Below are 24,308 nucleotides of genomic sequence, written 5' to 3' on the forward strand. Positions count from 1 at the left end.
CTGCAAGGCACTTTCTTCATTTTCTGGAATAGTAGATGTAATTACATTATATATAACTTAATTGATGTGGACAATATGCTGTAAATACAAAGACCGAAACGTGTGATCATGTGACCATTATGGAAAATCAGAATTGAAAGCTCACAATATAATTTTTGATAAGTTTACAAAAAAAATTTCACCTACTAAACTTCTGACAATTATTGCTTATATTTTTTATTTCTTTCCAATGATAACATGTAAATGCCTGATCTAAAATTATATTTTAGATCCATGACACCTCTATGGAAACTCCTGGCTTAATGCCAGATGTGGTCAGGGACGTTTTAGACTTCTGGTTTCTGTTTGTGGCCAATTATGGTTGCAAAGCAGCTTTTGCTTTTGTGTACCTAAATGGAGTAATCCCTGGACCCTCTGCAGTCTTTGAGACCGACACATCTGTGCTATATGCTCAGAACCTTATAAACTCTTTCAGTTGGAGATTGAGGCCCCGCTGTCTGCATGGAGCCTTTCTACTGGCCTGCATGGTGGAAAGTAAAGGGCAAATCTGATGCAGCAGATACTTCTTTTCAGAGTTGGTGCACGGGGTGGTGGGTCGGGGGGGGTGTCAGAAACCATACACTGATCACCCCCTCTCTGAACCCAGGATGAGTCGGTGAACGCAGAATGCACAGATACCTCGGTACTCTCTGATCCACTGTGGTGCTTTCTCTCTCCTCCAGTTCTGAGGGACACACTGAACAAGAAGTTCTCCGTGGCCTTTTCCGTCATAGGCATGTTCTCCTCTCATGCCGTAAGCAGCTTGAGCATCTTCTTCTGCGCAGAAATCACCCCCACCGTTATCAGGTGAGTCGCTCCATGGGCATACTGACCAGAGGCACTATGGGGAAGCTGTGCGACAAGGGTCTGGTCCCACAGCTCGTGACCAAAGCAAGTGCAGAAGAGCCAGTTTGTATGGGTAATTATCGACCTTGTCTTCCAGCCAAGACCTTTCAACCTAGCAACAAAATGGGCAACGCTCAACAATGAATTTGAAAGAAAAAGACTTGACCTGTGACCTGTATGTGACCTATGCTTAAACAGTGCGGTAGAAGTGTGTCATGTTTTAACTTCACTGCATAATATAATCGTTTGTTTGTTCCCATATATAGCATGTGTTGCTATTGCTGCGGTAAATATTGTCTCAGTAGATAATATACTTGCCTACAGAGACAAGGTCCATATAAGCTGTTAGCAGGCAGTAAAAATCAATACATGCATGCATATGTGTTTGTCTGTGACCTATAATATGCTTCTATTTCCACCGGGTTGCCATTCACAGATGGGTGATGGTGTATCTGCTCTGTGCCGATGTGCAGATGAGGCAGTGTGATCAACGGTTAACAATAAGGGCAACAGGCGATCAAAAACACTCACTTTTTTTATCATTAATTTAATGGAAAAAATGAGTTGTGACTCGTGAGCAGATTGCAGTAGCGCATTGTCACTGGTGTATGGCCTGAATGTTGTTAAAAGCTGTAAGTGAATGCTGGGTCAACAGCTCTCCCTTGTGGCAAATTCCACGCTCCGAAAATTGCTCTTCATAGGATAATATCTGTGCCCTGTAAAAGAGATTTTACCCCATTCTTATGCAATAAATGCTCTCATCCAGATTTTATGACTGTATGGATATTAGAGTGTCAGATATCTGTAATACACACCCTAATATACAGTTGGGTGCTCCTGTCTGTTGGGTGTTTCTAATACAGTTAAAGGATAGGTTGAATTAATATTAGAAGGGTTTTTAAAGCAGATAGATATAAGCAAGGCATATTGATATCAAATATCAGTTGGATATCACTATGCCAGATGTTTATGGGATGCATATCAGCATGTCATATGAATATCAGACGTGTATCCAGATAGTCGAGGAGATACCACACACGGCCCAATTTGACTGCTTCTGCCTGGCTGTCCGCAGGGGCGGTGGGCTCGGCCTGGTGCTGGCTAGCGCAGGCTTTGGGATGCTGACTGCCCCCATCATGGAACTGCACAACCAGAAGGGCTACTTCCTGCACCACGTCATCTTCGCCTGCTGCACCCTCATATGCATCATCTGCATCCTGCTGCTGCCAGAGGCCCGCGGGCAGCCGCTGCCCGAGTCGCTGGCCGACGGCGAGAGCTACACCCGCCAGCCCCTGCTGCCACCCAAGCGGCCCGGAGAGCAGCACCTGCTGCTGACCCGGTCTGAGACCAGGGACTACTCGCGCGTCCACGACACGCCCGTGCACCAGGTGGCTGCAGCTGCCATCGCCGCCTCCGTCCCAGTCTCCAACTCGGAGGTGGGCATCTCGGACGGCAGCAGCGTCGCCGCCAACGGGGTGAAATCATCATGAGCGCACACTTGCTCTGGCCTCCCACGGGAGCTCAGTGGCCTGCAGCCCCCCATATCCCGAGGGTGAGCTTTTGTGCATGGCCTGGATTTAATAGCTCCCAGTGGCTGTTGACTGACGGGGGAGATTGTGTCCCGACTCGAGGCGACTACGGACATGGCAAGCACAAATACATACTGAAGGAAAATAAGCAATGGTTTGTTTTTTTTTTTTTTTTTTCCTCCCCTCTCCTCACTCCTGTAATGTGAAGCACCTTCTGCCCCCCCGCCCCATGTATTGTCATACATGTGCTTAATACCGAATGTTCCCCAAAAGCTGTCGGATTGGATTCCAGCACACATTGCTTTGTATAGAAGCTTCACTGAAGGAATAATGACTGTCTCACACGTTTTGATCAAATATAAATTGCACAAAGAACAATATGACCTTCAGAATCCAGCTGAGTTTTTATACGCTCCAGAGGGTGGTTATAATTCACAATTCACCTTCTGCATAGTTTTATGACTCGTTTTTTAAATGCCAGCGAATTTCAACGTGTGACTATTGACCTCTGTTAGTATTTCAGTTCTTCATTATGTGTAACAAAAGGTGTGGAAAATGAAGAAAGAAGACTTCTGGTAATGGACTGTGGTAAATGTGCAATGCTTGAAAAAAAAAACAAAAAAAAAAAAACAGGGTAACTGAAGTCTGCCTGTAGGTGTGTGGGCTTTTGAGATTGCACTAAATTCAGCTGTTCAGTAATACGAAAGTGGGACGTAGTACAGCAGATATTGCTCTCATCCAGCCGACGAAGGGGAACTACCCCCCCTTCCCAATCCATTTCACGTCTCGTAATTCGCAGCCTTCGCAAAGCTGTTCCTGATGCTGACAGTTGTCACATGAAGGGACTGGGGGGCAAACAGTATCAAACAGTGAATCAATTAATATAGTGAATCAATTCATTTCACTGCCTTCAGATGCAGAAATAACTGAAGTAAAACTTAAATCCTGAAATGCAATACTTTTCCATGAAGTGGGTTGTTTTTTCTCGGAAGGTATGACTTTGGCTTGAAGCATTCTTATTGTGCCAATCTCGAAAAAAGTTGTACCAAAAGAATAGAAACCAGGTTTCTTTTGGCTTGAATGAGGCAGGCGGCCCGCGAGCGTGTCCAAGCGCGGGCCGCCATGCGGATCAGGCGGTGTCATGCTCTTTTACTGTGTGTACTGTGGGACGGTGCCCTGTGGCCTTTCAACATTCCCCGGGTTCTTCCGCTCAGCTTAGACACAATCAGACATCTCCCAGGTCATTTTAGTGCAAACGTGCTGTTGTGGATAAATGTGTTCGTGCCGTGTTACTAACTTAGCTTGAAAAAGACAACTAGCATTTCGAATTAGACCCCGGTGTATCATCGTGAGGGATCGTGTCACCTTGTATGAAACTGAAGTGGCACTTTTATGCTGCGTCTGAGGGCCGAGCCCACAAGACCAGTTGAAGGATGCGAATCTTACCTCACTTTACTGAAGGTTTTTTTTTTTTTTTTTTTAAATAAAAAAAAGTGGAAAAAATGATGTAGACAGAAAAGAAAACCACTTCTTTTCATTGAACTGCAATAGAAATGCGGAAGCATGTGTGCATCCCTTATGTGGAGACGTGGAAAGCAGCGTGCTCTTGAGTATGTACCAGCCTCTCTGGTCATGAGGAGATATCGTGGTGAAGCAAAGAGCATTTCGCTGTTTTAATATAACACTATTGCATCAGTATGGGTCAGTTGTTTGAAGTTATTGTTTACAGAACTGTTAAAAAAAAAAAAAAAAAAAAAAAAAACCATGTACTGTACAGACTTTTTAAATTGTATTTTATATTCTTCTGACTTGGTAAGTCCCAATCATATTTTGCCATGTGGATATGTGACTGTGGCCAGAACAGCTGGTTCTCGTACCCGTGTAGTTTAGGCTGATTTCACCGCTCATCCTCCCTAACGCTTGTGTGTGTAGAGCACCTCAAGACAAAGTACTTTCACACACCTGTCCTGAGTGTGAACGCCAAAGGACGGACAATGTAAAGCACAGTATTTTGTGTGGTTCCGGAATGTTCTTAAGTTAGAATAGATGAGGACTACTAGCTTTTAAACACCACTAAAGTTTTTCCTGCATCTTTTTTTTTCCCTTTTAATGAATAAGCCCCTCATCTTTTTGCAATAGAGATGGGAGGACCAGTGGAAACTCTGAACTCCTACTGCTGTAACAGCACAATGTGACATTAGTCCTGAAACTTGAAGCGAAATGTTCAACTTTAAGCTACGTAAAGAGCAATCCACTGGTGCCCCAGTGAATGCAAACACACTCGTACACATTTGAATATTAATGTAAGATGCATATTTTTGATGTATGTTGCAATATGAGTCATATATTACAGAAGGTATTGCCATTATTTGCCATTGTGTATATATTGCTAGGGGTGCAGTAACTGTTACTATAGTATATACATGAATATAATCACACAAGATGGCAATAATGTGTGTATTTATAATATATGATGCATATTATGGCATATGTTAAGAATATATTCCTTATTTTTTTAATGACATATATATTTATATATGTGAACTTTTTTGTAAGTGAAATGTGGTGAGGGATTACCAAGAATCAGCGAATGTAAAACCACTAATTGTTTTTTTTTTAAATACGAATGAAACACCTGTACATAAGCCATAAATGTTGTAATAATAAACTTCTTTATTTATTGATCAAACTGGTTGAACTTTTTGACTTGTTCCTTGTGGGTCAACGCAAGTCACTATCCTGAACCACAAAATGTAGTTTTTGGCACCTCTATTTGCCGGCGTATCAGTTGATTTAATATTCCTTGTGGCTGTATATTTTTACTTCTATGTACATTTAACTGTAAGCCACTTTGGAGAAAAGCATTTTTAGGTAACCAAAGTAACCTGCTCAAGAGTACTACAGTGGGAGGTGAGATTCAAATCTGCAACCTTTGGGTCCAAAGGTATAAACTCTAACCTCCGTGCTACCAGCTGGGACCGTCTGGGACTATTTATTCTGTTTGATCTCGGCCAAATCACCAAACTTCTGCGATGGTTTTAGATGCTCATTTTTGCACCAAGACATATTTGTGCTATTTTTATCTGTATTTAGATTTAATGCTATCTGAAGTTCATATCTATTATATACTGTATTCAACAGCATCAGAAATGAGAAAATGTTCTCAAAGATGTGACCCTGTTATGGACAGATGTCCAGGGTGTATATTCCTCACGCTGTTGTTGGAGGACAGGCTGTGGCCCACTAAAACCCTACTCTGAACACACAGTTGGTGGAAAATGGGGATAGAATGTTATCGATGACAAAAAGTCCCTCATCCATAGTTCCCAGTGTTCCTAGTCCTACTATTAAAATGGGTTTATAGAACAATACACACATTATGGTTTTAAAAAAAAAAAAATTGATTTCAAGTTAAAATTGTGTTTTGTAAATTTTTAGATACAGCTCCTCCATTGGACCATAATCCTTTCCTTCAGAACAATTCCCACATTCATGCAGATTCACAGCTTATGGGTCATTGTTTTGTGAGGCTTTGGGAGAGTAAGATGGGCATGCAGTAAATCACGGGTGGCACTAAGCACCGTTTGTTTCTTATGGCAGTTGAATGATGAAATGTCAAGAGTAAGAGCGCAGCTGAGACCAGTGGCAGTACACTTCCTGGTCCAGAGGAGATGAATGGTTGTCACACTACACCGTGTACAAATGTTAAAATATCACAATGGTACAAAGACAAAATTCATGTCAAGAGATTTCCACACCCAGAATAAAGTTTAACTGTTGCATTACTTGTAGGCCACCGGGTACCACAGTCAATGCAACATGAAGGGTGCTGGGTCAAGTCCCTGCTATTGTCCCCTTAAAAGGTATTTAACTTGAGTCTCCGCAGTAAAAATGGGTAAAATACATTGCTTTGGTGATATAGTTATTTTACATAAATGCATCAGCAAAGAAATAAAAATAGCATTTATCAGTTATTGACATGACAGTTTTATAGGTCTCTTCCCTTATTGGAGGTGTATAAAAATACGCCACTGTGGTACATGGGGTTTGCAGAACACCCCAGGCCTGGGGGTTTTCTTGCTACATAAATGTTTTATTAGCATTTTCTCATAACAAAGAAGCAATGTAAAGGACAGTGAGCATGGCAAAAAAAAAAATGCATAAGCTTAGTCACACTCTGTCATTTTAAATTTATTTTTTATACAAAAAATGCAAAAAAGCTAAAATTTCTCCGGAAAAAGTTCCATTTCTTTCTTTATTCTCTTTTCCACTAGTAAAATGAGATTAGAGTCTGTGCTTGGAAGACTGTAGCTGACAAACACCTGCTTTTTTGTTTTCTTGGCTGAAACACAAGAAATAAAGGCTAAATGAAAACAGTACAAATGTGCCGACGAATTTATCACTGTGCGTTTCAAATCACTCGTTCAAAGACTACCGTTTCAACAGCGGAACAATAGGACAGCATTTAAAATAATAAAACAGCTAATTAACTGTCCCCAGTGATTTAAAAAACTAGCTACTAAGAATACCAAGCTTATTAAATTAACATTACGTTCTCCTAGAGTGTTTTCCATAAGAAGTGGTTGGATGCTGTTTTACTTTAGTCCTGTTATCATACATGGGAACACTAAATACTCACCCAGTCTCTGTGCCAGCGAGCTGGAGGTGGTGTCCGAGGGGTCTCCCAACAGCAATGTGGACAGAGGCATTGAATCCTGGAACGTGACAGAAAGGGGTATGAGTTACTTGAGTCAAAAACAATCAGCTCTATGACTGAGTAGGTACATAATTTAAAGTAGCTTGCCGTTACACAAAACTTCTGTGTAACAAGCTGCTTGTAAAAACTACTTGTGAAAACAAGCATTAGCGCAGTAATTAATACTGGTGTTTGACAGAGGGATCGATAGATATATATGTAAATAAAAGGGTAGCGTGTGGCACTTCTGCCTCGCAGCTCCTGGGCTGTGTGTTTGGATCATGGATGTGTGTTCAAATCCAGAGTTTGCATCATGTTCTCCCCATATTTAAATGTGTTGCCTCTGCGTGCTATGGTTTCCTCCCACAGCCCGTGTGTTTCGGGTGAATTGGTGACTCTAAATTGCCCATACAATATTGATACATGACCGTGACAGACTAATGTATGAATAAGGGCAGCAAGGCGGCACAGCGAGTAGCACTGGTGTCTTCCGAGGTCAATGCTGGTGTGAATTAGGCGCCCACTCACGTATCTGCTGCTCATCGACACGGCCAGGTTGGCGAGCAGGGGAGCGGATCCGACCCACAGGAAGAACCCCCCTCTCATCTTCATCACATGGAAGTGAACGGCCTGTTCCAGGATCTTCTCCGAGAAGTTGTGTATTGAAATGGCCTCTTCCGCGGTCTCGCCGTTAAAACACGCGCCTTCTGCTGCACTCATTTTAAAAACGAGTATGTGACGTGAAACAACGCGACAGGGCTCCACCGCCAGTCTGCAGCTCACCCTTCACTTCGAACCATGTCTGGCCTACGGCACCGAACACTTGCGAGTAACTTCCTGTAACTTCCTGTGTTCACAAGCCTAGTCAGACCAAAGCAATCGATAACTGCGCCTTATGTGTCACCAGTATCTGTACAGAGTATATTACTGTTTGCACCTGTTTCTACTATAGTGTCTGAAACGGTTAAAAAGATTGTATATATTAAGTGTGTGATTTTTATAATGAGAAACATTTCACGCTTTATGACGCCGGCGTATAAATTTGAATGTCATAGTCAAATTTGACAATAACTCAACCCTGACCTCTTGTGGTTGGAGGACTACATCAGCTCGGTCAGAGGATTCTTCCAAGAGAAAAAGTGAAAAAATGACAATTTCTAAGTGAAGAAAATGACCACTGCAAAATAAAAATGTTTAAAATATATACTTTTTACATGCATTATTGACCAGTGTTTCAGTGTCGTATGCAATTTTCTCTTTTATACAAAATCGAAGTTGTCAATGTTTTTATTATCAACCGGTATAATAATGACCCCATAACTTGAGGTACACATTAGTGAATAGAGCCCTTATACAGCCACGTGGGCTCCAACGTCCTGGAACGCACTGGACGCACACTGCATAACACCTGCACTTCAGCGTTGGCCGCAGGATGAGAGCAGCGCTGCGCGGTGACGTCACACGGTCAGCAGGCGAAGGCGCGTGCGGTCCAGCTGCGCACTGACACCCATAAATACCCGCTTCAGGGCTCCGCTGCATCCCAGCTGGACGTCAGGACACCCGACAAGTAGACGAAGCGGATCCCTGTGTGACAAGGGGACAAACATATCAGTAAGAAGGTTTAACCATGAGGGAAATTGTACACATTCAAGCTGGACAATGTGGGAACCAGATAGGTGCAAAAGTAAGTAATGGGGGAAAAAAAAAAAAAGTTTTGCATCAAACTATAATTAAATTACCCTGATCGGTAAAGACCGAATCATTTTTAATGTTATAGTTTATAAATATTTTTAATAACTATATTTGAATACTTACGTTGTGTTTCGGAATAATTTTTTTTTTTTGTGTATGTTTAAGATATGGTAATCTCGGTGTACCTTTACCCAATGAATGGTGCCTTCTGGTTTACTTTCTAGCTGTTTTCTCATTTTAATAAAGGTCCAAAGTATATTTAAAGATGTCTGAGGTGACATTTGTGCTCGCGTCATGGGTGCGGTCTTTTTAAGAGAGTCCTTGCGGCAGACATCAGGGATTTCTTCCTTACATAAATGATCCCGGATTGTGACTGACAGCACTAAAAACAAAAAGAAATGAAAATTTAAAAACAAATAAAAAATAAATAAAAAAAAAAAAAAAATCAGATTTAATAGTCTTCAACTTAAAAGCCTTATCTATAAAAGTATTTGCAGTGTTGCCATTAATCCAAGTGGCCCTTGTTGTGTGTGTGTGTGTGTGTTTTCCAGTTCTGGGAAGTGATCAGTGATGAACACGGTATCGACCCTACCGGCACCTACTATGGGGACAGTGACCTTCAGCTGGAGAGGATTAACGTGTACTACAATGAAGCCACCGGTGAGACACTTTAGACTCGCTAACATGTGGCACAGTGAACCATCCGTCAGTTCAAAGACGGAGATTTCACATTTTTGTAGCTATTACTCCCCTCATCATAAGTGACTGCATTCCTCCTTGAATAAGAACAGAGCTGTGTGACAAGCTTGAATGAGTCATGAGAGTTCTGGGATGTGACACACATCAGTGCTAACCTTACGCAGGTCACATCTGTGAATAAATATGTTTTAAACTGCTTTATGTCCTCTTCTTACAAAACAAAAGCTCTATTATCATTTGTCTATGAACTTTGGATTCATGCAGCATATTTATTTATATTGATCCAAAATGATCTGAAATAAAAAATATTCCCTAATGGTTTTTTGTGGTAATGCAAAGAGGTTCTTTGTGTTTGTGCCATATCATCTGAACTAGGCACATGGCTAGGAATAGCCATGATGTCCAAGAGCATCCTGTCAGGTAGGAACCGTGCCTTCAGCTAGACTGACTCAGCAGATTTCCCAGTGAAATAAGCACTTTTTTCCCTCTTGGATGCAGTTTGGTGATCCCATGCTGCGTCAGACAGCAGTCGCCATCCTTCAGGGGAAACAGGAGAGGGCGCATCATAGGTTGGCCACCTGCATTTGTGCTCACAGGGGGCCCTCTGTTCCTCCCACAGGTAACAAATTTGTCCCACGAGCCATCCTTGTGGACCTGGAACCTGGCACCATGGACTCGGTCAGGTCTGGCCCTTTTGGGCAAATATTCCGACCCGACAACTTTGTGTTTGGTGAGCAGCCCTTGCACCAACGACCTGTCCAGATTCATGTGGAAAAAACTGAATAAGAAATATGAGTTCAAGCTCATGAGTTTGAAGGTGAGGCTGTTTTCAGCAGGGTTGAGGCAGATACCTTCACTGGAGATGAGGGAGGGTGAGTGAGGGCAATAGACAGCCAGGTTCTCCATGAACTTCTCTCCAGCAGCAGCACACAGAGGTATGCAGGCTAAAGGATGACAGTGACATTCCACTCATGTCACATGTAGCTGACACTTTTCTCCAAAGCAACTTACAATTATTTACCCATTTATACAGCTGGGTAATTTTCCTCGAGCGATTTAGGATAAGTACCTTGCTCAAGGGTACTACAGCTGGAGGTGGGATTTAAACCTGCAACCTTTTATTCCAAAGTCGTTTACTTGAGGTTTTGGCTTACTGTATCCAGGAATGCTTATAAAACGGTGTAATGTATTTATAGGTATTTGTTTTTAATGTGCAGGTCAGAGTGGAGCAGGCAATAACTGGGCAAAAGGTCATTACACTGAGGGGGCAGAGCTTGTGGACTCAGTGTTGGATGTGGTGAGGAAGGAATCTGAGAACTGCGACTGTCTGCAGGGATTCCAGCTTACCCACTCGCTGGGTGGTGGCACAGGTTCCGGAATGGGCACCTTGCTCATCAGCAAGATTCGGGAGGAGTACCCTGACCGCATCATGAACACCTTTAGCGTCATGCCCTCCCCCAAGGTGTCTGACACAGTGGTGGAGCCGTACAATGCGACTCTTTCCGTGCACCAGCTGGTGGAGAACACGGACGAGACCTATAGCATCGACAATGAAGCACTCTATGATATTTGCTTCCGCACACTCAAGCTCACTACGCCCACCTATGGGGACCTGAACCACCTGGTGTCAGCCACCATGAGTGGGGTAACCACGTGTCTGCGGTTCCCAGGCCAGCTGAACGCCGACCTTCGCAAGCTGGCCGTCAACATGGTGCCATTCCCTCGCCTTCACTTCTTCATGCCTGGCTTCTCTCCTCTGACAAGTAGGGGGAGCCAGCAATACCGAGCACTCACTGTACCTGAGCTCACGCAGCAGATGTTTGACGCCAAGAACATGATGGCAGCATGTGATCCACGTCACGGCCGGTATCTCACAGTGGCAGCTATATTTCGCGGCAGGATGTCCATGAAGGAGGTAGACGAGCAGATGCTGAACGTTCAGAACAAGAACAGCATCTACTTTGTAGAGTGGATCCCCAACAATGTCAAGACTGCTGTATGCGACATCCCACCCCGGGGGCTCAAAATGTCTGCTACCTTCATTGGAAACAGCACTGCGATTCAGGAGTTATTCCGGAGAATCTCAGAACAGTTCACTGCCATGTTCCGTCGCAAGGCCTTCTTGCACTGGTACACAGGAGAAGGGATGGACGAGATGGAGTTCACTGAGGCGGAGAGCAACATGAATGATTTGGTGTCTGAGTATCAGCAGTACCAGGACGCCACTGCAGATGAATTGGGCGAGTTTGAGGAGGATGAGCTGGATGAGGCATGATACCATAGTTAGCAAGGCTAATTTACAGTACACATGTAAGAACCTCTGCCTTTAAAAACATGCTGACATCCTGAACTTTATTCTTGAAATGCTGCTGTGAATGTACATGTATTTTGTAGCCTGTTTATAGAAATGATAATTTGTAAGTCCCAGCTGAAGCTTAGATGGCCAGCATGTACCATTTTAACAACGTTCACCTCAACATTTTAAGAAATGTTAACAGACTGCTTCTATACAGAAGTGATTTGAGTCATAAGTTGCTGTCTGGCTCAGTTATGGTCCTTACATTTTCTGGGGAAAAAAAAAAAAAAAATCACCTGCTGTGCTTCAATCAGCTCAAGAAGGATGGCAAGAAGTGCTGTGATGTGGTACCAGAGGCTGAGGACATTTGATTGTCAGTAACCTTTGCGCGCATTCATATCATGCTATGTGTATGTTGCGATAACAAAATAAATACTAGCATTAAAACAAATGTATCATTTTACCTTCACAAAGCAAAAACAAGGCATCTCAGGAACATTTCCCAGTAACTGGAGTGATAATTGGAGACAGCTAGGTTTAAAATTTCATCCTGTAAGTCCAAATATTGGACGACTGAAGATGATAGAAGACGAAATTGTTTCAAAGGTACTTGAAGTTCTCAAAAACACAACTTCATAACCAAATTCAACCTCATCAGCTGTCAGCATCAGTTACTGTTTCCAAACACATATTCCTTTAACAGACTCTACTAAAGACATGTCATGGGGGTGAAAATGACATGATGTTTTTGCAACTTTTTATTGAATCATTTTCTATACAGTTGTAAGTTTTGCTTTAGACAAAGTCTGCAGCGTTTCTTTTCTTTCATGAGAATATATACAATTGCATGTATATATGATATGTATATGTGATCCCAATCAATAGAATGATTATATACAAGTGAGGAGGACTCCTCTGCTCCCAGGAAAATTTATTTAAGACTAAAGATCCAAGTAAGAATATCCCATGGTCTTCATTCACAGAGAAAATCTTCCACAAGTTTGTTGAACTCAGTAGCAAATCTTAAGTGCAGATTGTGTTTTCCCTCTGGTATGAGATGCAAGCTGCACAAAAAAAAGTATTATGTAATGTAATTAATGACCACAAACCTAACCTAAATTACTAGTAATGATGTAATGCAGTGTATCAATACTTTATCAATTAAAAAAACATGCACACTAAAAATCTTTATAACTCTATTGGAACCTGTGCCAATAATTGTAGCACCAGTATAAGTATGGCCAAGGATTGCAGAGATCATAAATTTTCCTTCCAGTGAACTCCTGTTATACAGTGGCTTTGGTATTTTGGATATCTTACATTTTAGGGTACAGTAAGTAATACTTTCACTGAGGGGATAGCACTGCTCACCGCGATCCACGGATGTGCTGGAGAAGGTACCGAGGGTGGAAGTCAGGCACCACAGGATCCTTCTCCCCATGGATGATCAAGGTGGGACAGCTGATTAAGGGCAGCAGGTCCCGACAGATGTTTCCTGATGTAAAACAAAGAATTATTTACCCTTTTCTAGAGAGGGTACAAAATTAAACCATTATCAGGGTCATCATACATCAATATGCTATAAAAGGCACTGGTATAGCTTTGCCCAGGTTCAGTGCCACCCTACACACGAAAGGGTGGAAATCATGTGTACATTTTAGATATACACTTAGTTGGAACATAGTGAAGTGAAAACTATTCAAAATGTTAAAAAAAATTGAGAGGTAAACCTCATCTACAGCAGGATTGAAAACCCTTGAGTTTGACCATAGCTTTTTCACCTTGCGAGATGCTATCTGAACAGCTGCTCACCGTCAGGTCTTTGAGCAAACTGGCTAATGCCATCCACCCAAGCCTTCCATGTCTGAGTGAAGTATTCTGGCCCATACATGTCCTCCATGGGCTTCTTCATCCTCTCGCTCCACCTTGATACATCCCTGATACCTGAAAAAACAATTAAGAGGGTATCTGCTCAACGCACCCAGAACTTTTCTAATGGGTTGTATGAAATTAGCCAGTCCTGAAGGTGAGCTATTACTGGTTTAATAGGACGTGTTTGAACTGGACTACTTTTTTGGCTTTTTTAAAAATTTGGTCAAATATTTTTGATGAATCTTTCCTATTTGTTTTAAATTGGGTTTATTCTAGGAATACTATAATTTTCTACTTTAGCAGCAAACATGTTAATAAATATTAGTTGAACCCAGATGGACTGTAACAGGGGCTCTACTTGCCATTATATATTGCCACGTCTTTCTCTGACACATAAGCATTGGATCCCCAGACTACCAGCTTGTTTACAAAAGAGGGACTCCGTGCTGCAGCAATCATAGCAGTTATCCCCCCATCGCTCCACCCCAGCAGAGAGAACTTATTAAACTTTAAGGCCTGGGGAAAAAAAAAAAACAAACAGCATTTCACACCACTTTAGCAAGACAGTGCAAAACTATTTATTTAGTGGTTTTAAAATATTTATGATCATTAACAATACATTTCTGTGACTTAAGTTCAAGACAGAGTCTACAGTTTCATAAAGGAAAGGTAAAACATCTGGAATGACAGGCTACTAAATATGATACTATATTTATTCATTCAGCTTTTTCCCCACATGACATCTAGTGTTACTTACACTTATATAACCGGGTAATTTTACTGGAGCAACTGAGGATAAGTACCTTGCTCAGTGGTACTACAGCCGGAGGTGAGAATCAAAGCTGAGATTTTCCCCTCCAAAGGCAATAACTCTAACCACTATGCTACTCTCCTGAAGGGATGAACAAAAGATGTCTACATACAAGGTCTCACCTGCATGAGGTCCACAGCATCCTTTGCATCTCTGTCAAAAAAATCCAAAGGGAAATCTCTTGATGGAGGCCTGGAGTGTCCGTACCCTCTGGGATCCCAGCTCACCACGGTGAAACGTTCTTTATCCAAACCCTGTATCTGTGGCCCAAAGTCGGTGTGCCCGCTACCTGTCCAAAATCAAAGAATATCTTTTTTTTGGAGGACATGTTAATAAACTGACAAGAATCAAATTTGAAATAATAAATATGTTACCTAATGCCCCAGGGAGTAACAAAACCACTTGATCTCCCCTCCCAGTTTGCTGGTAATAGAGTTCAACTCCATTCACCTTCTGTTTTCCTGTCTTTGTTGTGCTGCTGTAAAGAGGTTTAGAGGGTTGAATTACTTTATTTAAGGTTGTTATTTTTGTCTCGAGTTATAACTTTCTGTTATCAACTGCATCCACATGCAGGGGGTTTGCATTTTATTAAGGTAGCAAAGTTTGATATCACATTTACATTTATTCATTTAGCTGACGCTTTTCTCCAACGCAACTAACAATGTTAAGGTCACAATTATTACATGTTTACAATCATTTACCCATTTATACAGCTGGGTAATTTTACTGGAGCAATTTTAGTAAGTACCTTGCTCAAGATACTACAGCAAAAGGTGGGGATCGAACCTGCGACCTTTGGGTCCACTCAAGCAGTATGAATTAAGATTATTAATAACTTTGATTTCTTCTCTTCTCTATGCATTTCTTGGATGCCATGAAAAAAATGAGGAAAGCTACGTTTTTAAGACATTGTATTTTTATTACAGTTTTAGCACCAAATCATGCATAAATGACGCCCTCCATCTGACAATAGTTAACACAAAAAATTTAGTGCAGTAGGTCTTTTTTTTTACCAGTACAATTTCACTCCACTCTTTGCAGCTTTTGAAGCCATGATTTGCTTTGTAAAAGCTGAACACGCACTCCTTCTCCAGCTCACTCCGAGTACAGGTACAGCCGCCATTTTACGTGTCGCCTGCTTTGCCTCTCTTGCGACTTTAATCCCAAACCTCTCAATCTCCAGAAGGTATTAAAAGACTTTTAAAGACTGACTGAAGATTTTCTCTGTGCCAAGTAAAGCTACCTATATTATGAACTAAATTATTTACCGAAATCCCACGCACACCGAGCAAATGATTTCTTCGAAAGTGCTTCGCACGAAACAGAAGATAAAACAAGCGAGTTTATGAGTAATGTTCGAACCTAGAAGTGAAAACGTTAGAGGAATTTGACCATTTTAGTGAACAATCTTGCAGCATATTTAAGGGGAAAGATAACCTAAGACATGGAATCGCCAAGTTTCTCAGTTTGGATGAACAGGCAGAGTAGCTGCGTAGTTGTGAACATGAAATAACCTGAAGCGGGCAACATTTATAAAAGGCTAATTTTTATACCCTAATAACACAATCATGAATGTTAGTTTTCCTCATGAAGTATACGCATTTCGTTTTTAAAATACAACAAATAAACACAAATAGAAAAATGACCGTACAAAATACGTTTAATAATTCCATGATGCAGTCTGTTTTACCAGCAGAAAAGAATTTAATTGTATTAAAATTTAAATTTCTTTATGTAAAAATTCGCTTAATAGACACAGATTTCACAAGGTGTGGGATGTCTAGATAACAGGACAGCAAAAATGTGTTTTGTTCAGTGACGCAATGAGTTATAGATTTTTTTTTACATGGAGCATTGAATTCTTAAAAAGATGGGGAGGGTATATATAATATGGACAGCATTTCCTTAGATCCAAATTAATAGTATTAAGATAATTATTGATGTAAAATAAGGGAAAAAACAAAGTGGAAAAAAGACACTACAGCTACAATAAAATGCTGGGCAGTAAATTCACATTAACCAAGTTTTGTGTGTAATGAGGAACAATATTGCTCAATATTGTTGTCACAGAGGAACAGAATCTGAGCAGATGCCAGTTCAGGCACCAGGTTGTTCCACAAAAAGGAAGCACTTGCTCAATTCATCATCTCAGCATTTTCACAAAGGACAATAACAAATATATTTAATTTTTCTCTTAAACAAATAGTTTTCATTCACCATTAAGAAAAATAAACAGAAAAAAACCCCGAAATGGTTCAAATGCAAAGCAAAAATGCTTTGTTGCAAGGGATGAAGAAATAAAGGTTTATCAAATGCACCCCTGCTCTGCTTGTATGACACTAATGAAAAGGAAGCAGATTAATCTTTCCTGGAGTACTCTCTGACCATGTTGCCTTCAGGCCTTTTATACAGACATTTTAAAAGAAATTCCAAATATTCTGCTTTTGTTCCTGAAAATAATCTAAGAGATTTTGTTAGTTTTTTCAGTCATATGCAGCTTGTTCACATTAAAGTGCAGTTTAGGAAATAAGCTTTCATGTGAGCATGATACAGTTCTGCTCTGACCCAGAACATGTGAAGGTTTAAATCATATATTGATTCAAAAAGCCTCATATAAGCAGAAACCATTTGATTTCTCAGTAACCTATAGTGCCAAAACGTCATGTTACATGTTTAAATTATAGCTGCAAAGCATGTGCTCTGTGGTTCATCATCTGAAAGCTGACCCAAGTCTGGATGATAAGAGCAAGATATGACCCGACCCCAACGTCAACCCATCAGGACCCTTCGGGTTCTATAAGCAGGTATATATCTTCAACTTCATACTTCCCTAAGATTGTGTTTCCTTATTGTTTTCTTAACAGGATTTGTAGCAGTACAAGAACCACATCAACATGCTGTGGAACAGCTTTGCTCTGAGGTAAAAACAGAACAGGACCTTCTGGCAAAGCATACTTTGTCAATTTTTTCCATCTTGGACTAAACAACATTTAAAGCTCAGATTAGGGTGCTGTGCAACAGATGAGGGCCTCCCCTGCCCTAGAGGGAAGAGAGGTTTCCGCAGATTTGCAGTAGCTGAAGAAGAACATCTTCCTTGATGAGATCCCGGAGAGCCCTGCAAAGGCTGGCCATTGTAGTGCCTGCCAGTCCTTCCTTCATCCTCCAGCGCTCCAGCATCTGATGCACCATCTCCTGCAGGCCGTCTCGTGCAAAGTCATGGGCAATAGTCTCCACATCGTTTTCGCTCAGCCCCAGCCGGCGAGCACATTGCTTCCACTTCCCACCAATGTTGTTCCGCAGCACATGTAGGTGCTCCTCCCGAACCACGTGATTGCCTGTGAGAAAGAGGAATACCCAGGGTAAGAACACAAGGTCCTGAAACAGCTGAGCTGATTCTACAGCATTATTTCAAAATGCTCCTGGGTTCCTAACTCACACTGTTAAGTCACATTTTGCAAAAAATATATTAACTAATGTGATCACTTGATGATAAATGATAAATTCCTTTCCTGTCATTATATTTTATGAGAATAAGTGTTACAGAGTTTTTATATGTTATATTTATATAGGGCAGACTACAAACTCGTACTTTAGCCAAAAAAGATATTTATAGTTCTTACAGCTTCAACAATTCTTACAAATTCAAGAACTTCTTACAAATTCTTATAACTTTCTTACCATAAGTACATAGTAATTCCTGGAAAATGGAACTGCTCGCAACACTTGGCTGAAAACTACTCGGGCCTAAGTCTTGACTTCCAAGATTTAACTGGTTGTTATCTCCAATCTGTATCCACTTAGCATTCTGTATAAACACACCTGTTCAAAAAAAAAAAATTATGATCTAATCTGTAACGAAATACTTCAGAGAAGTTAACCTACTTAAAATATTTTTGGTCTTATGCATGCTTTAGTTATAATCAGTTTGTCCAGGCTTCTTTCAGAGATCTGTTCAGACCCATCCCCTTTGTCAAATCTTGTTGAATCAACAGGCTGCATGTTGCCTGGGGAATTTTTTTTCTGAATTTTTTAAACCTGTAATAAGTTCTTTACCTAAATAAATCTATAACAATAATCATAGTATAAGCTCATTAGAAGATATACATATTACTTCTTCCCCTACCAGGTACTGTATACTATAGGTTCTGTATAGTATGTCTTTTTAGCATTACATCTCAAAGCAATAGATTTTTTCAAGCTCTTTAATGGCTAGCTTGCTATCCAAGGTAATTTTTTATAACTGTGTTTAAGGATAACCAAAAGCAAGCACTCATTTCTAGTCTCATTCTTTCCATCAGCTTAAACAATGATTCTCCTTACATTCCAGCAGAAACATTTAGCCCCAGTGAATTTCCTTTTGTTACACATAAGGAAAATGGGTTACCTGAGTCTTGACAGCACATCATACTTGCACAGTTGCTCTGGCTTGTGGGTGCAAGGACAGGGCACTCGTACTGTGGGAGGGGAAACCCTGGGAAGGACCGAATGCGTTGAAGAGGCTGATGGCCTTGGGGAGCTCCCGGTTGCATTCTGGTTGGCTTCTCAGCACAGACACACCGTGGTGAGGGGGCCATGCTAACAGACGTAGGGCTCTTACTTAACCGAGAGTGCAGGGGAGACATTGCTTGTGCACTGCCTACTCTTTGGACAATGTTCCTGTCATCCCCAGCAGAATTGCGTCCAGGGTTCCAGAGAGGTGGGCTAATTGAATTAATGGGGTTGTGGCATGCTTGCCCTGGCTGTGGCTTCAAGCCCGGCTTAAAGTTGATGACATTTGCGTCGGCTTCAATAGAGCCTTCTGTTTCACCAGCCAGGTAGAAAGTCATGTCTTCTGTGCTGGCCTCGACCGGCAGTCCAATGTTTCTCCACAAAGGAGCAGAACAGTCTGTTAACAACCAGACACATCTGAACACTATACAAAATCATGTTGAGGAAAGGCTATAGACAGCATAGAACAAGCATGTCAAAGAAAAGCATCACTGCACTGTACATACCTGTCTGTGAGCTTGGCTTTTCCAGGGATACTGATTTCATCTTTCTCACCATTTCCTCTGTACCATCTGCCTATTTGTAAATTAAAAGTGTTTATGAGGGGTGTGAGAGGCAGAAAACTTCTACTGCTCTCATTAAAATAAAGAGGAAACATACAGAGAAAAGACTTGCTACGCTCTGGATTGGGGAATGTAAGTCGTGTGTTCAAAAACATGTTTTTCTATTCACTGCAAAGAAATATGAATAGGTTCTATGTCATAATTCAATTTATAATACTCACCATGAGTTTAAATAAATCCTTTTCCACATATTGTTCTAACTCCATACTGTAGAATTCTTGAAATAACTTATAGCTTTCTGCACAAGACAGAATTCGGAAATCAGTTTAGGTTCAGTGTTAATACCCAACACAAAGTTTTTGTACATGTACATACATTGTCAGTGTTCAGTGTCAGTTTGTCCAATGCAAATTAAGATTTTTAGTGATAACTACTATATAACATTTCTAGTCCTGTTACCACTTCAAGCTTTTTACACAATTTCTTGGGTTGGTTTGAAAATAGTAGAAAAAATATTTCAGCTTCAGTTATTATACTGTCAGGTATGATGCAGTATAATAATATACTTGTATATTATAACTTGTAGTTTCATGTTGTCTCCAGAACACCATACAGACACATCTGTCTCGTCTGGACATGAGTCCGACACAAGACGCCTATTGCTGTAACTACTGGACACGGACGTAAAGTATAATGATCCCACGCGCAGAGCGTATTTATAAGTGCACAGTGCAAACTGGGAAATACAGTGCAGATGTGATATAATAAACATATAACAAAGACATGGATGTGATGTTTGTGCAAGTTACTAAATGAAACAGGAATATGTTATTAGAACGTAGAGGCGTCACGAAATACAGGCGTACAGAATGGCTCAGACACGACAGAACACAAACGAGACAGGACTGGGGAAACCAGTGAGTAAACAAGGATCGCTAGGCTACCACAAGGAACGCAGTAGAGCAGTGATCAAGAATCGACAACCTTGGATATGCTCTTTGTTCCTTTTATAGTTTTCGATTGTTGAGTATCAGATTATGAACAGGTGTGTGGGTTTGGGCTGATGAGAGGGTTACACCTCCTGTTGTCGCAGGTGTTACTGCGTGTTGCATGTGACAACATCTACCCATACATTTAGTTGGCTTCCAGTTGCTGATTCAGTTTTCTCCAGATGTGATCAAGGGGTACCCACCAGCAAATGTAGGGCGCATTTCAGGCTGGGGATGCCAGCACTTCCTCATCAGCCTTACAATGTCACTGGGTGTATCAGGCAGAATGAGTTGCTCATCTGGACGGTTACCTTTGCAGACACACTGGCATATGTGATCCTGATTCCGAGCATCTGCAAAATATGTATTATAGATAAATATTCCATACCTTCTAGAATGCAGTTTTCCATTTATCTCCCATATCAGCAAACTGAGAAAGACATAGTGCCTGAAAATAAACAATAGGGCAGGGCCTACTCTCATACGGTTCCTTGCCAGTGAGGATCACCCAGACAATAATGGCAAAGCTGTAGACATCGGACTTCTCTGTAGAGTGGGCATGGATGTTCTCCAAATGTTCAGGGGCCAAGTAGCACAGAGAGCTCCCCACTATTGGGACCACACCCCCACGCCGGCTTTGCTTCCGTGATTCTTCCATGGTTAGCCTACTCCATGTCTGACAGGAGGCTAGGCCCAGGTCTGCAATCTGCCCCAGATGACATACATATAGACACACATAGGTTATATTCCATCTAAGGTCAACACAAACTGTTTCAAGAGCATTCAAGAGCTGCAGCCAGAGAAGAGCAATACCTTGATGTGAAAATCCTTGTCTACCAGTATGTTTTCTGGTTTTAAGTCCCTGTGTATAACGTTGTTCTTGGTTAAATAGAACATTCCTTCGAGGATCTCTAAAATTATTCTCCCTTTAATTGAAATAGGCAATGTCTGGAAGAACAGGAAGAGGACATCAGTGAAGTCTGCTCTCTGTCACCGCATGAGAAGAGTACTGTAAAAATAAATCGAATTGAATTGAATTGAACTGAAACGAATTGAACTGAACTGAAATTCCATTAGATTTTACAACTGACAATAGTCCAGTCCAAATGAATAAAAAAAACATCCATGGAGCTGACTTTAAGAAAAGTGACACAGCATGATTGACAGGGTTGTGCAAAAATTACTCAAAAGGGAGGATGTTTTTTTTTTTTTATTTTAAAAGAGTCATTTGTTCAATTTTCACCCATTTCAGTTAAAGCACTCAGGTGCACTCAAATTTCTGAATACCATAAATAAAAAAATAAATAAATAAAAAAATAAATAAATAAAATTTTGCTGCTTTTGTATCATTCAGTCTATTACATCTGTCCAGTAAAGCTTAGTGACACTCACTCTTTCCCGCACTGTTAACAGGTTGTCCTTAGGGATTACTTCTATCACCAGAGAGTAGGCCCCGCTTTCTAAAATTACTCCGTGAAGTTTCACGATGCGCTCATGATTCAGGTTATGCATCATGGTTCCCTCTTCCAGGAGCAATCTCTTGTTCTCTCTGCCAAACCAATCATTCTCATTAAAACTTCATTAATTCCAACACCAATTCCCTAACTGAAAGAATTTCTTAAAAATGTTCACGCCGTTTCAAATTAAACAAGCGTCGCCACTGCACACTGATGGATTATTGGGTAGATGTGTAAAAAGAGTTTGAAAAACTACTTTAACTCACAATGCAGCATTTGGTTTTGTCACCTCAAATTTTTTTTTTAAAACGAATGTGACAAATCAGTTACAGCAGAACAAAAACTGCATGAGGTCTCTTCTCCATCATTATACAATATTCTTTGTCTTTTTGTTGAAATGAAAAGAGGAAGCATTAAGAAGCGTTTCCTTCTCTTATTAAATATCATAGACATGAAGAACTTTGAAACAAGACTTTTTAAAATGCTCAGAAGTAAGAGGACTATAATAGTATGTCAGAAAAAAATACCTCCATTCAAGTCTATGAAGGAAGAGTAATATTTCAAAAGATAATTTGTAATTTATTGAATCGACACGAAATAACTGGAATTTTAGGGCTTAACCAAGGACTATTTTTAGTGTTTATTCTGTTTGTGTGTATCTGCGTTTCGTGTTCACTGACTTCTTGTTGTTCTAACTAATATTTAATGATCACACGATAGATCTATATAAATGATCGGAGGACGGGCCCAACCGCAGGGCTCAGTCCGCGCCGTACGGTAACTCCGCACTAGCGCTGCAGCTCCGAAAGGGACACGGGACATGCGGACGGACAGAGGGCTTCACCCGTTGCGCTGGGGACCGGTGTACATCGTTTTCAGCACCACCTGTCCCAGGGTCTTGTGGTAACACAAGTGGACTCGGCCGAAGCTGCCGTGCTCCAGTTCCGCCCTACGGATGAGCTCCTCGGAGCGCATGTGGACCGACGGCGATCCAGGAGCGGCCATGTGCGCTGGTCCGGACCCACCCGGGTCTTGCCTGCGTCTTCTCGCAAAGGGAAACGCGAAGCGTGGAGACAGACGCTCCCTCGGGTCTTCCTGAGAAATATGTTTCTCCAGGTGTTTCCAGATGTTCCTCCAGCTGCTCCCCTCTGGCCCTGCGAGCGATGATGTTTCTCCAGCTATGTATCCTGATATGTTTTATCCCCCGAGACGTTCTCTCTGATGTTCCTCCAGCTAGATCTTCGCATGTCCCCCGAGATGTCTTTTTTTTTTTTTTTTTTTTTTGCTACGCTCCCAGAGAGATGTTCAGTGAGTAATTGCGACCCCAAGTCGCTGCTACAGGAAGCCCCCGTAGAACAACACCAACGCGCACGTGCCTCTCCAGCCGGAGAAGGAGAAAAAAAATAAAAAATCCAGGAAGTGCAGAATGAAACCGAAAGATCTTCAGATCTTGAATAAAACCGGTGAAGTCAATAAATAAACCAAACCGAGGAGAAATCGCGATTACAATTCATACCAGTAGATCATGCTAGACGTGCGCTGGAAATCTTTATTCTTATAAAAACTGGAAGAATTTCGTGGTACTTGTACCTATGACAAACCTTGAAGTTTGAATCTGTGCTTTTGTCGCTCTGTGAAGTCAGTAACCGTAACGGCGAAATTCATTCAGTCGCGACCCAAGAAAAAGCGATCTTAGGAGAGGTGGAGTGACAAAGTGGAGCACCCACCCTTCTCGAAATGAGTTACTGCTACTTCCGTTTTTTACAGCCTGTGTATCACCGTTTATTTACATTTACCCAGCCTACTATCTCTAGTACAGCTCAAATACATGTATTTATTTCGCAGACACTTTTCTCCAAAGCGACTTCCAATGAATTCTATCTATGTAGTGTTATCAGCCCACACACCTTATTCACCGCAGTGACTTACACTGCTAGATACACTACTTACACTGGATCACTCATCCATACATCAGTGGAACACACTCTCTCTCTCTCTGTCACTCACACACTATGGGGGAACCTGAACAGCATGTCTTTTGAGTGTGGGAGGAAACCAGAGTACCCAGAGGAAAGCCACGCAGACACAGGGAGAACATGCAAATTCAACACAGACTGAGTGGGGATCAAACCCACATCCTCTTGCACTACCCAGGCACTGTGACCTGCTGTGTTACTTTGCCATTTATGTTATGTCCCCATCCAGGACACATTTCACATCAGCTTATAAGTGAATTGTTCATCTGAAACTGTAGCAGGATCCTATTTGGCTGAGAACACAGATACCTTTGAATGGAGGCAAAAACAACGTGTAAAGCATTTTTTTGGGGGG

At 41.4% G+C, this 24,308-nt stretch overlaps 5 protein-coding genes across 6 annotated transcripts in view; 2 read left to right on the top strand and 3 right to left on the bottom strand.

The window, feature by feature from the left end:
* Positions 1 to 3,030, top strand: part of slc22a23 (solute carrier family 22 member 23) — a 31,729-nt gene extending 28,699 nt beyond the window's left edge. The window contains exons 9-10 of the mRNA XM_029246450.1: positions 723 to 846; positions 1,961 to 3,030. Coding sequence (XP_029102283.1) covers positions 723 to 846; positions 1,961 to 2,375 — 539 coding nt within the window. The 3' untranslated portion in view covers positions 2,376 to 3,030. The remainder of the gene's footprint in view (positions 1 to 722; positions 847 to 1,960) is intronic.
* Positions 3,031 to 6,610: 3,580 nt separating this feature from the next.
* psmg4 (proteasome (prosome, macropain) assembly chaperone 4) lies at positions 6,611 to 7,960 on the bottom strand. Its single transcript, XM_018760363.2, has 3 exons — positions 7,639 to 7,960; positions 7,054 to 7,129; positions 6,611 to 6,756 (listed from the first exon to the last, which is right to left on the bottom strand). The coding sequence occupies exons 1-3, from the start codon at positions 7,828 to 7,830 to the stop codon at positions 6,635 to 6,637; spliced, it is 390 nt and encodes a 129-aa protein (XP_018615879.1). The 5' UTR covers positions 7,831 to 7,960; the 3' UTR covers positions 6,611 to 6,634.
* A 614-nt stretch (positions 7,961 to 8,574) lies between these two features.
* LOC108939328 (tubulin beta-2 chain-like) lies at positions 8,575 to 12,068 on the top strand. Of its 2 annotated transcripts, XM_018760579.1 has the most exons (4): positions 8,575 to 8,794; positions 9,354 to 9,462; positions 10,121 to 10,231; positions 10,719 to 12,068. In XM_018760579.1, exons 1-4 carry the CDS (start codon positions 8,738 to 8,740, stop codon positions 11,774 to 11,776), a joined length of 1,335 nt encoding a protein of 444 aa, XP_018616095.1. In that variant the 5' UTR covers positions 8,575 to 8,737; the 3' UTR covers positions 11,777 to 12,068. The 2 variants fall into 2 exon arrangements, with proteins under 2 accessions (XP_018616095.1, XP_018616096.1); XM_018760580.1 differs by lacking the exons at positions 8,575 to 8,794; positions 9,354 to 9,462; positions 10,121 to 10,231 and adding an exon at positions 10,344 to 10,436.
* Positions 12,069 to 12,527: 459 nt separating this feature from the next.
* Positions 12,528 to 15,610, bottom strand: bphl (biphenyl hydrolase like). The gene is made up of 7 exons (XM_018760581.1): positions 15,494 to 15,610; positions 14,855 to 14,958; positions 14,603 to 14,769; positions 14,032 to 14,185; positions 13,610 to 13,741; positions 13,169 to 13,292; positions 12,528 to 12,861 (listed from the first exon to the last, which is right to left on the bottom strand). Exons 1-7 carry the CDS (start codon positions 15,601 to 15,603, stop codon positions 12,771 to 12,773), a joined length of 882 nt encoding a protein of 293 aa, XP_018616097.1. The 5' UTR covers positions 15,604 to 15,610; the 3' UTR covers positions 12,528 to 12,770.
* A 534-nt stretch (positions 15,611 to 16,144) lies between these two features.
* On the bottom strand, positions 16,145 to 23,478 carry LOC108939327 (receptor-interacting serine/threonine-protein kinase 1-like). The gene is made up of 10 exons (XM_018760578.2): positions 22,822 to 23,478; positions 21,913 to 22,069; positions 21,334 to 21,468; positions 20,998 to 21,226; positions 20,724 to 20,873; positions 19,753 to 19,829; positions 19,475 to 19,544; positions 18,865 to 19,365; positions 18,159 to 18,299; positions 16,145 to 17,815 (listed from the first exon to the last, which is right to left on the bottom strand). The coding sequence occupies exons 1-10, from the start codon at positions 22,980 to 22,982 to the stop codon at positions 17,520 to 17,522; spliced, it is 1,917 nt and encodes a 638-aa protein (XP_018616094.1). The 5' UTR covers positions 22,983 to 23,478; the 3' UTR covers positions 16,145 to 17,519.
* Between the last annotated feature and the right edge of the window lie 830 nt (positions 23,479 to 24,308).

Source organism: Scleropages formosus, chromosome 19, assembly GCF_900964775.1.
Source record: "Scleropages formosus chromosome 19, fSclFor1.1, whole genome shotgun sequence".
In the NCBI taxonomy this organism is placed as follows: domain Eukaryota; kingdom Metazoa; phylum Chordata; class Actinopteri; order Osteoglossiformes; family Osteoglossidae; genus Scleropages; species Scleropages formosus.